A 15851-nucleotide genomic window follows, 5' to 3' on the forward strand; every position below is an offset into this window, starting at 1 on the left:
ACAAGGTGTCTACGGGAAAACGGTGCAATTAAGGTTCAAATAATTGCTTAGAATTGGCTCACTCTCGGTATTGAAAAGTGTCTGGATACAATTTGGCAGAGTTTTCCCTTCTCTCAGTTTTTTCTCCCCTTTCTTCATCGATTTCTTTTTCTTTTATAGCCGCTGTCCCACGTTCCTGTTTAGCCTTTATCCCTTCTTTTTCGGGTGGTGGCAGCCCCTCATGGGACTCTAACTGCTACTTATGGGCAAACGTGGGATCTCGCGTCTCCCGCAACGGTTCTGGGAAAAGCGCAACTACCGTGATTCTGTGGCTGTTGTTCTTCAAGTGCAGAGTAATCAGCTCAGTGCTAAAGTTTCCAAGACACGGGGGAATTGTTCCGCTCAAATTGTTGTCAGATAAGGAAAGATATTGAAGGAAACTCAAGCTGCAAATAGATGGAGGGATCCGTCCAGACAATTTATTGTTTGAAACTAAGAAGACTTCAGTTGAAGGTGGTGGAACCAGAATTGATCCTTGGATTCTGTTGTTTCTCATATCAAGGGTGGTGATATTCATCCATGGATGTAGCTCTATATGTGTCAAAAAATTGTTGGAAAGAACAAGGACAGTCAAACTCTTGCATCCTTGAGAACCATATTTCGAAATCCGACCATGAATTCTGCTGTTAGAGAGCTCTAAGACTCTTAAATTTTCTGAGTTTCTCAAGAAACTTGGAAACTCACTGACATTGCAATTAGAGAAACGCAAAATCTTAAGGCTAGGTAAGGAATATTCGATAAAGATATTGGCAGAAGAGGTAAATGAGAGTAGGCTGTTATTTGAAAGATCAAGAAATTGAAGCTTTTGTAAGTTTGAGAACTGGTCAAATCTGATTGCGCCACCAAATCATTTGATGAAAGATCGAGAATAGTGAGGTTCACTAATTGAAAGATGGAATTAGGAATTGTACCACGGATCTCATTTTCTTCCAAACGAACATCCTGTAGTGAATTAGGCCACTGGAATGGATCAATAGGACCATTGAGCTTGTTCCATGCAAGGTTTATAGAAATCAAAGAAGGCAGAGTGAACAACCAAGATGGTACTCTGCCTTCGAAATAGTTTCCAGAAAGGTCTAAAGTGGTTAAATAAGACAATTCACTTACATGATAAGGCAGTTGGCCTGTAAAATGATTTGATGCGAACACAATTTCAGTAGCTCTGGTAAGGTTTCCGATTGATGTTGGAATTGACCCAGTGAAATTGCAGAATCCAATATGTAAAACCTTCAAGAAAAATAGATTTCCAATTGAATATGGTATTTCGCCTAAAAAAATACTGAGAGAAATATCCAACTTCCTAAGAGAACTATTCCAATTAGACTTTGGGAGATAACCTGTGAGTTGACGGTTTAGTTTTAAATTGAGTATTTGAAGATTTGGAAAACGAAAAATGTCGTCTGGGAAATTTCCTTCCATCGCAGTATCACCCATATCGAGATCCGTCATTGTTGAAGACAAGTTTAATAGAGAAAAGGGTTTGATCAAAGACATGTTTGTCTTTCCGAGATGTAGAAGGCTTCATTTGTAAGGTTACTCGCAAGCAAATCAAAAGTTTTTTGTTCGATTGTCAAGACGCAGAAGGAAAGGACAAGATGAGTTAGTTTGGACAAGTGGGACATTTCATACGGGACTAGACCACCGAAATTGGAAGCCGAGAGGTTAAGATACGTCAATTCCTTCAGCCATCCAAACTCCGGAGAGAGTTGAGAACCGAGGAAATTGCTATAAGCAAGGTTGAGGGATTGGAGATGTGAAAGATGAAAGAGGGTGCTATTGTCATCGATGGTACCTACAAGCCAACTGCAGCTGCTATAAAGGTCGAGGCCAACCACGTTTCCAGTCACATTATCACACGTTACTCCATCCCATGAGCAACAATCGGTACCCTCCGTCCAAGAGTTCGTCTTAGGAGAAGAATTTTCTTCATTGCAAAAAGAGTAATTCGCTGATCTGACGTAAGTGTTATTTTTAAATTGAAGCAAAGCCAAACTTTGTTCGGGAGGGCAGGAATGAGTTGTTTTAAAAGAAAAGTGATGGAAAGGTGATGAACAATCAACTTGAAAACTATAACCAAGCAAAAGGAAGTAGAAGAATAAGAGAGTGCAGGAGACTTTGTTATAATGCCATATGAACCTCTCCATGGTTTCTAAGAATTAATGCAAAGAAACGAGACAAGGACTGTATCTTTAGCTTTTATGTTTCATTTCCGGGGCGGGCGTGTTGCTAGTTGGTCAAAGATTGATTCAAATGATACATTTAACATTTTCTGAAATGCATGAAATGGAATGCAATGGACAAAAAAAAAAAATTCCATGAAATGCATTATCCTCCAAATGACGTGAAAGAAAGCATACGATGGAATAAATACGAGAGACGGCCGCGGCTGAGTTTCAAGAATTATCTTTCAGCTGGCCAATATCATTTGTTGACTGAAATCCAACGAATGCAAGGATTAATGGGAAAAACAGAAAAAAGTAGTGGATAACCGGATGAACGGATTAAGTTCCATTTTTTTTTTAATTCTGTTACTAAAAGGTGTTCACATTAATGGTTTTGTTTTTTACCTTGTTTCACAGTATGGACTTAAAAGAGCAATCTCGATTCAAGCAAATCCAAAGAGTAGGATATTTTTATATTTGACATTACATATCATATGGACAAGTATGTAATGGTGCGTTTACTTTAAAATTGGGAAAATTGAAATTCAGAATCAAAATAATTGAGAGTATTTACTAATTAAAAGAGAAGGGGGAATGAAAATCAAGTATGTGGAATCCACAAATTTTGTAATTTGAGAATAGGAACTTGATTCTCAAGGGGATTGAGAATGAAATTCTCGTTCCCAGAACTACTATTTTACTCCCATTAAATTTTCATAATCTCCAAATTACCTCAACCAAGTACTATTTCTTTTACATCTTGATCCTTACAAAATTTATGAAAATGCTTAGAAAATTTGTGATATTTACAAATATATCCCTCAATATTTATTATTATTAATATTATTAAGGTTTTGCTAAGTTACAATTAATATAACTTACAGCCCAACTAAAATAATGCAAAAATCAGGTGGGTTCCACTACCATTTTAATCATTTATGCATATTTTAGGTGAATGTAAGTTTTATTAATTATCATTAGAATCATTGTATTTATTACTGTTAACATTATTATTATTATTATTCATTTTTTATTATTTTTATTCTTGTTATTGTTATTTTTATAATAGATGCAAATAATACTAAGTGCAACAATTAACAAAGAATATATTAATAACTTATAACAGTTTATTTTAATTTTAATATAAAATAAACACATGAATGAGAGTACAGTTCATTCCAATTTCAATTCCTATATTTTAAGTAAACAACTTATTTTGATTACTTTTTTAATTTCAACACAATCCGATTATCAATTAATGAATACATCATGAAAATATATCCTCTATTTATAAATAAAAAAACCTCAGTTATGGTTGGAGATTAGATCTAAAGTCGCTCGTTCAATCCCAAGACAATGGTAACTATGCATCTTGTAAATAATTTATGTTTCATGTCCTTTGTTAGCACGTGATTTTGTTAGAGATTTGGTTTAATCTTCGTTGTGAACCGTTTTTGATATTTGTTCCGATTTTATTTTATTCTCACGTGACATTTAATGAAATCACTTGAGTGCGTTGCACTTATCCACCGGTCGATGGCCTTGTTTCCGTTACGAATCAAAGTGTTATCAGGACACTTTTATTATTTCCGTCTGATATCAAATTAACGACACATGACGCAATTTAGGTGGTTTGATGTTATTGCTGCTATTAAGGTCAGTAGGCAGTCGTCAAATGTAAGAGCATCTCTAAAAGGGTTTTTAAATTTTACTCTTCAAATTTCAATTTGCTTACTGATGTGACAAATAAGTGTATAGAAAAATATAATTCCCTCCAAAAGACTCACCAAATAAGAATAAATTAATATTATTTTAATCAAATCTTTTTCACTATCAAATTGAATTGTCATTATATTTTTTAAAAGAAACATAAATAATAATTATTGCAGTCTTATCTTTTCAATAAATAATAAAAAAATATTAATAGAAGAGGGAGAAACTCACTCGACAATATTGAAGAGTGAGAAACAAATCTTATTTGAAGAATATAAATTAACGTGTCTTTTGGAGTGTTAAATATTGATATGGCTCTTCAAATAAGAAGTAGAATCTTATTTGAAGAGTCTTTTAGAGATGATCTAACATATGCACTCTTTCTTTTTAATCTTTTATTTTCATGGGCCAAAGGCTTTTGGCTAATAAAAACGAAGCGCATTTCTTTTATGTGTATTAGGCATTTAAAAAAAAAAAGATATTCACTTCAACTTTGTCTTCTTCTCAAAAATATTATAAAAATTTTAGTTTATTTAAAATTTTACCCCAAATTTATAATTTGTATCATCCGTCAACCAAAACATCAAAACATTTACTTTGTTATGTTGTTTAACAAATTCTAAGTACAAAGTACATCTTACCCTTGAATTTTGAGAAATTATCAATCATTCACCAAAACGTTAACTACCGTTTATATAACCAATATTCAACTAAATACACTTAACACTCTAATTTCTTCTTTAATTGAAAAAAATCTAATTTATCTTCTCAATTATCTTTACAAATTTGAATATCAAACTTAATCTAGAAATTACCCTAAACCCTAATTCATAAACACCTAATCAATCCAACACTTAAATTTGATTTCATAAACACCCAATCAAACGTAATTTATAGTATCATAGACATCATTTGTTAACATATATGTTTTCATAATGTTGATTTTGATGATAACAAACAAGATTAAGAATGATAAATCTTTTAAGCTCAAATTATTTTTTATACAAATCATTATTTTTACATTATAAAGGTTTTATATTTAATGGAAAAATGATTTTATGAAATTGATTGTTTTTATTCTTTTTAAATAAATCATTATTTTCACATTATAAATGTTTCATATTTAATGGAAAAATGATTTTATGAAATTTGTTGTTTTTCAAGTTATGATTTAATTGAAAGAGTTTTGAAAACTTTGAAATCAACAAGTATTGCTTGAAATTTTGGAGAAGGACTTATTTGAAAAGTGTCATAGTATTTTGGGCTATATCATAATTTCAGAAATTTTTGAGATTAACAAAGCATTATTTAGAAATTCTGAAATTGGACCTATTTGTAAACTTTCATAACGATTTGGGCCATAATATAGTTTTATAAAGTTTTGGGGTCAAACTATAAATTTAGAAAAAAATTTCACTTTAGCAAATAGCTAACCGTTTATTTAAAACGGCTAACCGATAATTTCCAGAAAGTATGTTCTACAAAGAATTGTTAAAATGATAATTCTGGAACATAACGGTGAACCGTTTACTGAAAACGGTTAACCGATTATTTCCAGATTGCTAACCTTGAACCGTTTAGTAAGAACGGTTAAATCAAATTTGTTTTGCAGGTCTCTGGAATTTAACGGTGAAAGGGTAAGCCTAAACGGCTAACCGTTTATTTGAAATTTGGCCCAACGGTAACTTTTGACCAGCCTAAACGGTTAGCCGTTAATGGTTAACGGCGAACCGTTTTTGTGCAGATAGTCTATAACGGCTAGTTTTCAACTCCAACTATAAATAAGCTCAATCCAATTCAAACAAGAGGGAATTCCAACGATCATCATTGAGCAAAATATTGAGAATACAACTTTCATTGAGCTTTAAATTCTTGTATTCATCTCATTCATTCACACATTGAGCTTTCACTTGTGATCAAACACATTGTGTGTGAGAGATTCATTTGTAATCTTTTTTGTAAAATCAAGTTAAAAGATTAAGTGTTGGGATACACTTGGGTTAAGAGATTGGGAATAATCTCTTGTTGTAAAGGTCCATTGACACCTTGGAAGTCAATTGTAAGCGTTTGAAGCCTTGGGAGGCTAGCTTAGTGAAATCCTCAAGCCCAGTGTGCTTGGAGGCGTGGATGTAGGCGGGGATTGCCGAACCACGTAAAAATCCTTGAGTTTGCTTTCTCTTCCCTTACTCATTTATTATTGTGCTTTTATTGAATTTATTGTTTTCGAATTTATTAAGGCATTAGATTAAATTATTGTGTGTTTTGCCTAGGATAATTTTTAAAATCCCAATTCACCCCCCTCTTGGGTTGCCCAGTTAGTATTTCACCATTCCCATTGATCGTTCCTGCTACTACCTCTTCTCTCAACCTCGTGGATAGCTGCAACCACCACAAGACTCCTCATTAGCCGGTCTTCATAGCCCAATGCATACTTTTGTCTATTATAGTAGTTGGCTGAAGGATCTAGTGATGGAGGATGTAGGCGATGAAAGATTTGAACAATTTCTGTGTTGATTTTATAAACTCTAAAATTTTAGACAAAGAGAAGACAAGGAAGAAGATAGTGAGATGTATTTTATTTTATTTTTATTTTATGTCATTGACGAAGGGTTTGATACAAATTCTAGTTAGGTATCAAAATTGTCAGTGGATTTTGTTTTGAAACAAAGAGTTTCCAAGGTTTGATGGGTTTTGATTTTTTTTTAAAATTTATTATTTATGGTGCAAAACCAAAAATGCCTTTGAATTCAAGGTAAAATGGTCATTTGACTTAGATTCTATTAAATTGAAGCTTTAGTGTGGAAAAATAAACAAATTCAAACGTTTATAGTATTTTTGATAACGGAGTAAACTTAAGGCGAATGACTAATAAATACACAAATTCAAACTTTTATGGTATTTTTAATAACAAAGTAAAATTAAGGTAGATGCCCGACATTTTTCTTTTAATTTTTATTTATTGTGTTAGATGTCTAAATTACCCTTTTGACATCATCAATTATAAATAGCAATTAACCGTTTAATGGATGGTTGATACTAGGGGTGGGCGTTCGGTTCAATTTGGGTTACCCGGTGAAACCCAAACGGATTCAAACGGGTTGAAGCCTTTTTTTTTTTTTTTAAGATTCAGCTTTTAAATTAAAAATATATATACATTAAACCAAAAAATCCCTAAACAAAAATCTCACTGTCTCACTCCCTTCCCTTCCTTGTTCCTTAAGGATGTTTGGAATATTTGGAATTGAGAGTTTTAAATTACTGAAATGTTATTAAAGGTGATTTGTAGTTGATATTTGTTATTAAGGATGTTTGAAATTGAGATTTATGGATTTTAAGTGATTGTTATCATTTTTGAATTAAATTGTTCCTTAAGGATGTTTGGAATTGAGATTTTTAAATTGTTGAAATGTTATTAAGGATGATTTGTAGTTGATATTTGTTGTTAAGGATGTTTGGAATTGAAATTTTTAGATTTTAAGTGATTGTTGTTAGAATTTTTAGATTAAATTATTCCAACCCATTCTAACCCGAACTAACCCGAATCGAAATTTTAACCCGAATTATCAACCCGATCCGATCCGAATTGCCAACCCAAACCGAACCGAACCGAATTAAATTCCATTCGGTTTGGTTCGGGTTGTCATTTTCAACCCGATTGGGTTCAATTCTCCAACCTGAACGGGTTGAAACCCAAACCGAAACCCGAACAACCTGAACCGAAACCCAAACAACCCGAACCAAAACCCAATTTGCCCACCCCTAGTTGATACAATACAAATTCTAGGTTGGAAAATTGGACAAATTCAAAATTTTATAATATTTTTTATAAGAGGGTAAATTTAAAGTGGATAACTTATTTAAAAAAGAAGAAGAAGAAGCATTTTTCATTGTTATGGAAAAAGAAGCTATTGGTGAAGAAGAATTGAAATGGGGAAAATTCGAAGGTTAGAGTTTATGAAAAATTAAAGTTTGGGTCTTTTAAAACTTGATTTGATGCGTTATTTTGGAGTGTTTTCAACATTAATTTTATTTAGGAAGACCGTTGAAGGTGAATTTGAAGGTGGAAAGTGTAGAGAGAGAGTGTGTTTTTGGAGTGTAAGAAGTCTATAAATTAAACATAAATGTTCGATTTCTCACCAAAGGAGTAAGATTTCCATCTTTGTATCCATATTTATGTTGAATTTCATGGAACAAAGATAATTTATGGATTTGTGTACTTTATTTGTAATTAGGGTTACCACAGACTGGTCTTTGCTTGTAACGAGCAGAAAAATAAGAAAGGAAAAGGATACAAGTGCCAGAGCAATCTCATGTTGATAATATATTATAACTGTGGACAAAATGGGCGGGAAGTATTTGATAATTGATGTAAATAATAAAGATTAGATTAAGTATATATGAGAAGCTAAATGATATAAGCTAGAAAATATTATTACTAATCTCGGATTGAAAGTGAGTACAAATGAAGCTAACCCATGAATTATAATGATGGGTAGCCAATTAAATGTTGCCACCATTTAAGTCAAACATGTATGGCTGTTCTTTCATGTAGATCTTATCCAAATTACTTGCTCCACTTGACTAACTAATTAAGCGGTTTCACCAAGCCTGGTAGTAAGATAAGCACGGAGCATGTGATTTAAACCGCAAGCATACAAGAAATGGTTTGGTTTCAGTAGATAGCCATACTGTTATTTACACAACCGAAAGAAGGATTTTTAATTAAAAAGCTAATACATAATTTCACATACAATCGTCATACATGACCAATGATTCTGCTACTAAAAAAAAAAAAAAAGCAACTATTACTGAACAGCAAAAACACCTACAACTTAATCTTAGCCTATAGCTTAATTTCAGTTATTTGTATTTTCTTCTACATTCTATCTCTTGGCCTTCGTCTTCTTACCTTCTTCTGCTGATCTCTTTCAACCATCTTCACTAACCATCGTGGTCTCCCTATTGACAATAATATGTATCCAATTGACAATCCAATCACCACTCCAGATGCAAACCCCAGCTTCGCCACTTTCCAGTCAAACCAGCTTGTAGTTTCATCTTCCTCGTGATCAGTAGAAGCCGAAGGAGGTGCTTTTGGCAGCCCGTCATTGCTACATGTTACTGTCAACGGCTCCCCACACAAATGAATATTCCCAATGTAGGAATCATTATCAAATGTATTAAATTGACTGCCTCGAGGAATGCGTCCCCGAAGCCGGTTATATGAAAGATTTAATGATGCAAGGTCTGTAATACCTAATAACTGCTCTGGAATTCTTCCATGAAGCTTGTTGAAAGAGAGGTCCAATGATTCAAGTGCTGTCATAATCCCAAAGGACACCGGAATATTACCTGTCAGGCCATTGTGTGAAAGGTTGAGCACTTTGAGTGATTTAAAATTTCCAAGTACTTCAGGAATCTCTCCATTGAACCGATTGCTTAAAAAATCCATAGCTCTAAATATTATCAAGATCTTGTACAGTAGAACATCCCGTCCTTTCATTGCAACAGTTACAGAATCTTTATAGTAGAAACCACCAATATATTGAGGTCCAAACTCCATTTCCTCCACATTCTTCATTGCTTCCATACTTACAAAGATCGTTCTTGGCAGAAAACCAGTGAATTCATTATGAGAGAGATCAATGATTTGAAGGGCTTGAAAGGTAAACGTACTATTGGACTTGCATAGTGGACCATAGAATCGATTAGATCTCAAGACCAGAATTTTTAGCACCGGAAGATATCCCAACCAACACGGAAATCTGTCACTTATCATGTTGTTCCCCACATTGACAACTTGCAGGACGCTACAATTCGCCAAAGATCTTGGTAATGGCCCTTCCAACTTGTTGCTATTAAGGTCAAGACTCCTTAAAGAACTTGCATTTGCAAATGTATCATGGATGTGACCCTCAAGGCTGTTGTTCTTCAAGTCCAGAATAATCAGCTGAGTGCTAAAGTTTCCAAGACATGAAGGAATCGTTCCACTCAAGTTGTTGTGAGATAAGGAAAATTATTGAAGGGAACTCAAACTGCAAATCGACGGAGGGATCTGTCCGGACAATTTGTTGTTGGAAACTAAGAAGACTTGTGTTGGTGGTGGAACCAGAATTGATCCTTGGATTTTGTTGTTTCGCAGATCAAGAATTGTAATATTCTGCCATGGATGTAACTCTATATGTGTCAGAAAATTGTTGGAAAGATGAAGATCAAATAAACTTTTCCATCCTTCAGAATCATGTTTCGAAATTCGACCATGAATTCTACCATTGGAGAGGTCTAAGCTTGTTAATTTTTCTGAGTTTCTCAAGAAACTTGGGAATTGGTTGACATTGCAATTAGATAAATTCAATTCCTGTAGACTAGGTAAGGAATATTTGATATCCATATTGCTAGAGGAAGTAAATGAGAGTAGGCTGTTAACTTTGAGAACATGTCGAACTTGACAGTGCCACTCAAGTTGTTTGATGTAAGATCGAGATAAGTGAGGTTCACTAGTTGAAAGATGGAACTAGGAATTGTGCCATGTATCTCATTTTTTTGCAATCGAACTTCTTGTAGTGAATTAGGCGACTGGAATGGATTAATAGGACCATTGAGCATGTTATTTGAAAGATCTAGAGAAACCAAAGAAGGCAGAGTGAACAACCAGGTTGGTACCCTGCCTTGTAGAGAGTTTCCAGAAAGGTCTAAAGTGGTTAAATATGACAGTCCACTTACATGATGGGGCAGGTGGCCAGTAAGATGATTTGATACGAACACAATTTCAGTAGCTCTAGTGAGGTTTCCAATTGATGTTGGAATTGACCCGGTGAAACTGCAGCCTTCGATATGTACAATCTCCAATAACAATAGATTTCCAATTGAATCGGGTATTTTACCTGCGAAATTAGTGGAAGAAAGATACAACTTCCTAAGAGGACTACTCCAGTTGGAATTTGGGAGATAACCAGTGAGTTTACTGTTTCCATATAAATAGAGTGCTTGAAGGTTTGGAAGACGAAAAATTTCATCAGGGAAATTTCCTTGTAAACTAGCTCCACTGAGATCGAGAGCCGTCATTTTTGAAGACAAGTTTAGAAGAGAAAAAGATTTGATCAAAGACATGTTTGTTGTTCCGAGATTGAGAAGGCTTAAATTTGTTAGGTTACTCACAACCAAATCAAAAGTTTTTTGTTCGATTGTCAAGAAGTAATTTAGGGAAATTTCAAGATGAGTTAGTTTGGACAAGTGAGAGATTTCATATGGGACTAGACCACCGAAATAAGAAAAAGAGAGGTTAAGATATGTCAATTCCTTTAGCCGTCCAATCTCGGGAGAGATTTGAGAACCAACGAAATCGTTAAAAGCAAGGTTGAGAGATTGGAGATGGGAAAGATGGAAGAGGCTGCTATTGTCATCGATGCTGCCTTCAAGCCTACTGCAACTGCTGTCGAGGCCAATCACGTTTCCTGTCAAATTATCACATGTTACCCCATCCCATGAGCAGCAGTTGGTACCCTCTGTCCAAGAATACGTCTTAGGATAAAAAACTTGTTCATTACATGTAGCGTAATACCCAGAACTGAAAAAAAAAGTTTTATTTTTAAATTGAAGCAAAGCTAAACTTTGGTCGGGAGGGCAGAAATGAGTTGTTTTAGGAGATGAGTAATGGAAAGATGATGAACAATCAACTTGAAAATAACCAAACAAACACAAGAAGAAGTAGAAGAAGAAGAGGGCACAGGAGACTTGATTATAATGCCATACGAACCTCTCCGTCATCATTTCTAAGAATCAATACTCAGAAACTTGACAATTAATGTCAAATTGTTAAGAGGCAGATGATAAATGTTAATACAGAGGAGTTCTTATATATAGGCATTTCGTGGACGATATCTTTTGACTTTTGTATTTCACTTCCAGGCATGTTCCAATTTGGTGAATGATTAATATACCTGAAATGCATCAAATTATGAAATGCAATTAATGGACCCAAAAAAAAAAAAGAAAAAAAATTCCATGAAATGCATGATCGTCCAAATGGTGTGAATTAAGCAAGCATGCAATGGACAAAAAAGAAAAAAGAAATCAATAAACGGTACCCATCAATTAATGATGAAGTAAATAGATGTTTTTAAATACGAGAATGTGGAATTTTTAGCTAATAAATTTAATTTTGAAATAGTATAATCAGTGAGTATATACGAGCATCCTTTCAACCGGCTAATTTTCTGAATCCTTTCAGCCGGCCAGTATCATTTTTTAGGATTTGTTGACTGAAATCCAACGGATGGAAGTTACTGGAACCAAAAACAAAATAATAATAAGTAGTGGAGAACCGGACGGAAGGATTAAATTATGGAAAATTCTATGATGCCATGATTAATGCCATAATTATTGTTTACCGTTAGATTAAATTAATGGCACATAATAATTATAATATAATAAAAATTTTATTTAAAAAAAAATAGATTTCAAACCGGTTAACATGTTTTTTACCAGTTAAAATTAAAAAAAAAATTATATTTTTTCAAAATTATTATAACTGATTTATTTAAAATCACTCATTCACGTTAATTAGGGATTACGAGAGGGAAAGAGCAGCCTAGTATTTCTCTACTGTCAACTCGACGTCGTCATTGTACCGCCATTCTATTCCATTAGGTGTTGGTGGAGGGACAGAGACTGTTGCGCAGTGGCCAAGTCGACGAGTCTTAAGTTCCTTAAATTCCGAAACACATAATCCTTTGAGCCGGCCAGTATCATTTTTTAGGATTAGTTGACTGAAATCCAACGGATGGAAGTTACGGAAACCAAAAACAAAATAATAATTAGTGGGCAACCAGATGGAAGGATTAAATTATTATCTATTAATAGTACACCGTCACATACTGTTTTTTTGTTTTCTTGTCACTATTTGTCGTAAAAATAAATTCCAACAATGTCTAAATTATTACTCAAAAAAAATTGATGTAAAAAATCTTCAAGCGAGAAAAATTGTTTGAATTTACCAATTTGTTTTCTTTTTTCCGGATATAGCATTCTCAATAAGACGAATTGCGTATTCGCGAAAATACTCACTCATCAATTAACCTGCAAGAACGTGATAATGCAATTTACACCAAAAATAATCGTTCAAAAAATCTGTACTCCAAGAAATTCAAATCAGTCTCCTCATTGATTTCTCCTTCTTACGCCTCTGCTTCTCTATCTCATTTGGATGTCTAAGCTACCCTTTTATAGGTTTTTATTTGGGCCCGATTAAATTTTAACTGATGGGCTGTTATGTTAAAAAAATTTTAAATTGTTTTACACATTAAAATTAAAATTGAAGGGATGTCATTCAATCCTAATGCATTTGTGCAAGAAGGGCAATGCTCTTAGTATGAAGACTATTTTGCACATTACAATTGTGAAGGTCCATATTAGCTTAACTTATACATACATTTAACTGAATGAGATAACTGAATTAAGGATTGGAGGACTTCTATTTAAAGATTGAACACTTTGACTGATTTAAAATTCCTAATTAAGCATGTTAGGAATCTCTCCGTGGAAATGATTGCTGGAAAAGTCCATAGCTCTAAATATGATCAAGATCTTGTACATTAGAACATCTCTCCTTTTCATTGCCACCGTCATAGAATCGTCGTAGTAGTATCAGCTATATATTGAACTCCTTATTCCTTTTCCTCCACATTCTCCATTGCTTCCATGCCTACAAATATCTTTCTTGGCAGAAAACCTGTGAGTTCATGATGAATGGTTGTTCGTCATAAATCAATGATTCCAAGGTCTTGAAAGCTTACCGCGCCGGGGAGGGGGGGTGGGGAACATCTCGAAAGGGAAATATGACTTTGGAATTGCACATGGGATCTACTTGATCAAAACCAGAATTTTCAGCTTAGGAAGCGATACCAACCAGCGGGGAAATGTGCCACTTATCATGTTGTTCCTCCCAATGATAACTTCCAGCTCAGTACAATTAGCCAAAGATTTTGGTAATTGCCCTTCTTACTTATTGCTATTGAGATCAAGACTTGTCAAAGAACTTCTATTTACAAAAGTATCAGGGATGCGATCCTGAACATTATTGTTCTTCAACTGCAGAATAATAAGTCTCTAAGGCATGGTGTTGTGCACGGAATGCGGAACCAAGCACACTAAATAAACACAAAAAATAAATGACACAAAATTTAACGTGGTTTGGCTACAAAGCCTACATCCATGGAGGCAAAAGATAATAATTGTTTTACTAACAATTAACAGAGTACAAATTTGAGTAACGAAACCTCACTTCCCAAATATCCAAATACACTTAGTACTCTCACACACTTTTGAAGGAAACATTTTCCCCAAGACATACATTCTCTCACATCTCTACAAATAGTGCAGAACTCAATTAAGCACCCAAGGAAAATGCTCTCCTAAACTTTCTAAGAGCTCACTTACAGATACTCCCTCTCTTTGGACTCTTTCATAGAGAACTCTCTCTGCACTACCTTAGACAGCTCATCACCTAAGCTCAAGTGTTTTGCACTATTCCACATTCGGTGCCCACCTACAATTTGGCCAATTTTGCCAAATTGTCAAAGTTGTTGTGAAATTGTCAAATTGTCACATGTTTTACCAACTCTTTTGGCTTCAATTTCTACGATTCCAGCCACATGCTTCATCAATATTTCTGATATTGTAGAAGATCATGCATATCAATTTCTTTTGACTTTTCAACATGGTGGAATGGTTCTGCTCAAATTGTTGTCCGACAAGGATAGATATTCAAGTGATTCAAGTTGCAAATTGATGGAGGGATCTATCCGGACAATTTTTTGTTAGAAAATACGAAGTGCATTGAAGGTTTTTCGACTTTGATAACAATTCAAACTTGACCGTGCCACTCAAGTTATTTTTGGGGTTGGAAAGCTGCTGGTCTAAATCGTCCTCCACACCAATACAAATTTAAGTCTTGGCAATGGCGTCTGGTCGCAACTCTGCACGACAGCACGACCAATATATGTTGTTGGATTTGATGTTTGCCTTACTCACTTGATTGTCTTCCTAATTACAGTGATTCTATCTCCTAAATGGTTTGTCGTTATCTCCCAAATAGTTAGCCGTTTGATACAGTGATTGCTACAATGACATTATTTTTCAAAATTATATTTTCTCCAAAACTTTCTATAATTATGATATAGCCCCAATATTCATAAAGCTTTACAAATAGGTCCATTTCCAGAGTTTCGAAACAATACTTGTTGATTTCCAAAACTTTCTAAAATTATAGTATGACCTAAACTTTATAAAAATATTTTCAATAGGTTCATTTCTAGAATTTCAAAATAATACTTGTTGATTTCAAAGTTCTCAAAACTTTTTCAATTTAAACCATTAACTTAAAAATAACGAATTTCATAAAATTATTTTTTCATTAAGTATAAAACCTTTTTATTATGAAAATAACATTTATTTAAAAGGTATGAAAAATAATTTGAGTTTTTAAAAGATTAATTATTCTTAATCTTGTTTGTTATCATCAAAATCAGCATTATGGATATATATATGTTAACAAAGGAGAAGAGACAAATTAAGGCAAGGGGGAAATTATGGGAATTGTCATGCATTTGTAGCTCTTTCTCTGCTATCATATCATCAAAACAAAAAAAAGAGGTAAAAAAAACTGAAAAGGCAAAGTCTAACTCATTCCCTGATGATGATGAAGGTGGCATTTTCAATCGATGCCATTGTTTTCAATCGGGTATCTCATCGTTTTGGTGTTGTTTTCAATCAGATATCGCGTTGTTTCGGTTTTGTTTTCAAAAAATGTCGTTGATGAAGATGAAGGTAGTGTTTTCAGCCGTATCGCAATTGGACAACGAAGGCTAATGATGATGATGATGATGATTAACAAAGCCACAAAGGTGGCAATTGGCGAAGCATCGTGGTTTGATTCGA

At 34.0% G+C, this 15851-nt stretch overlaps 2 protein-coding genes across 2 annotated transcripts; both read right to left on the reverse strand.

The window, feature by feature from the left end:
• Positions 1 to 702: 702 nt before the first annotated feature.
• Positions 703 to 1488, reverse strand: LOC112099838 (receptor-like protein Cf-9). Its single transcript, XM_024187331.1, has one exon. The coding sequence runs from the start codon at positions 1486 to 1488 to the stop codon at positions 703 to 705; it is 786 nt and encodes a 261-aa protein (XP_024043099.1).
• Positions 1489 to 8790: 7302 nt separating this feature from the next.
• Positions 8791 to 10979, reverse strand: LOC18048945 (receptor-like protein 9DC3). The gene is made up of 2 exons (XM_024187332.1): positions 10360 to 10979; positions 8791 to 9871 (listed from the first exon to the last, which is right to left on the reverse strand). Exons 1-2 carry the CDS (start codon positions 10977 to 10979, stop codon positions 8791 to 8793), a joined length of 1701 nt encoding a protein of 566 aa, XP_024043100.1.
• Between the last annotated feature and the right edge of the window lie 4872 nt (positions 10980 to 15851).

The sequence above is a fragment of the Citrus clementina genome, unplaced genomic scaffold, assembly GCF_000493195.1.
Source record: "Citrus clementina cultivar Clemenules unplaced genomic scaffold, Citrus_clementina_v1.0 scaffold_3, whole genome shotgun sequence".
NCBI classification, from domain to species: Eukaryota; Viridiplantae; Streptophyta; class Magnoliopsida; order Sapindales; family Rutaceae; genus Citrus; species Citrus x clementina.

Excerpts from the sequence above, each read along its gene's own strand:
- LOC112099838 (XM_024187331.1), bottom strand. The coding sequence starts at position 1,488 with ATGACGGATCTCGATATGGGTGATACTGCGATGGAAGGAAATTTCCCA.
- LOC18048945 (XM_024187332.1), bottom strand. The coding sequence starts at position 10,979 with ATGACGGCTCTCGATCTCAGTGGAGCTAGTTTACAAGGAAATTTCCCT. Across the intron at positions 9,872-10,359 it reads AACTTGAGTGGCACTGTCAA|CACTCAGCTGATTATTCTGG; the intron begins GTTCGACATGTT and ends TGGAAACTTTAG.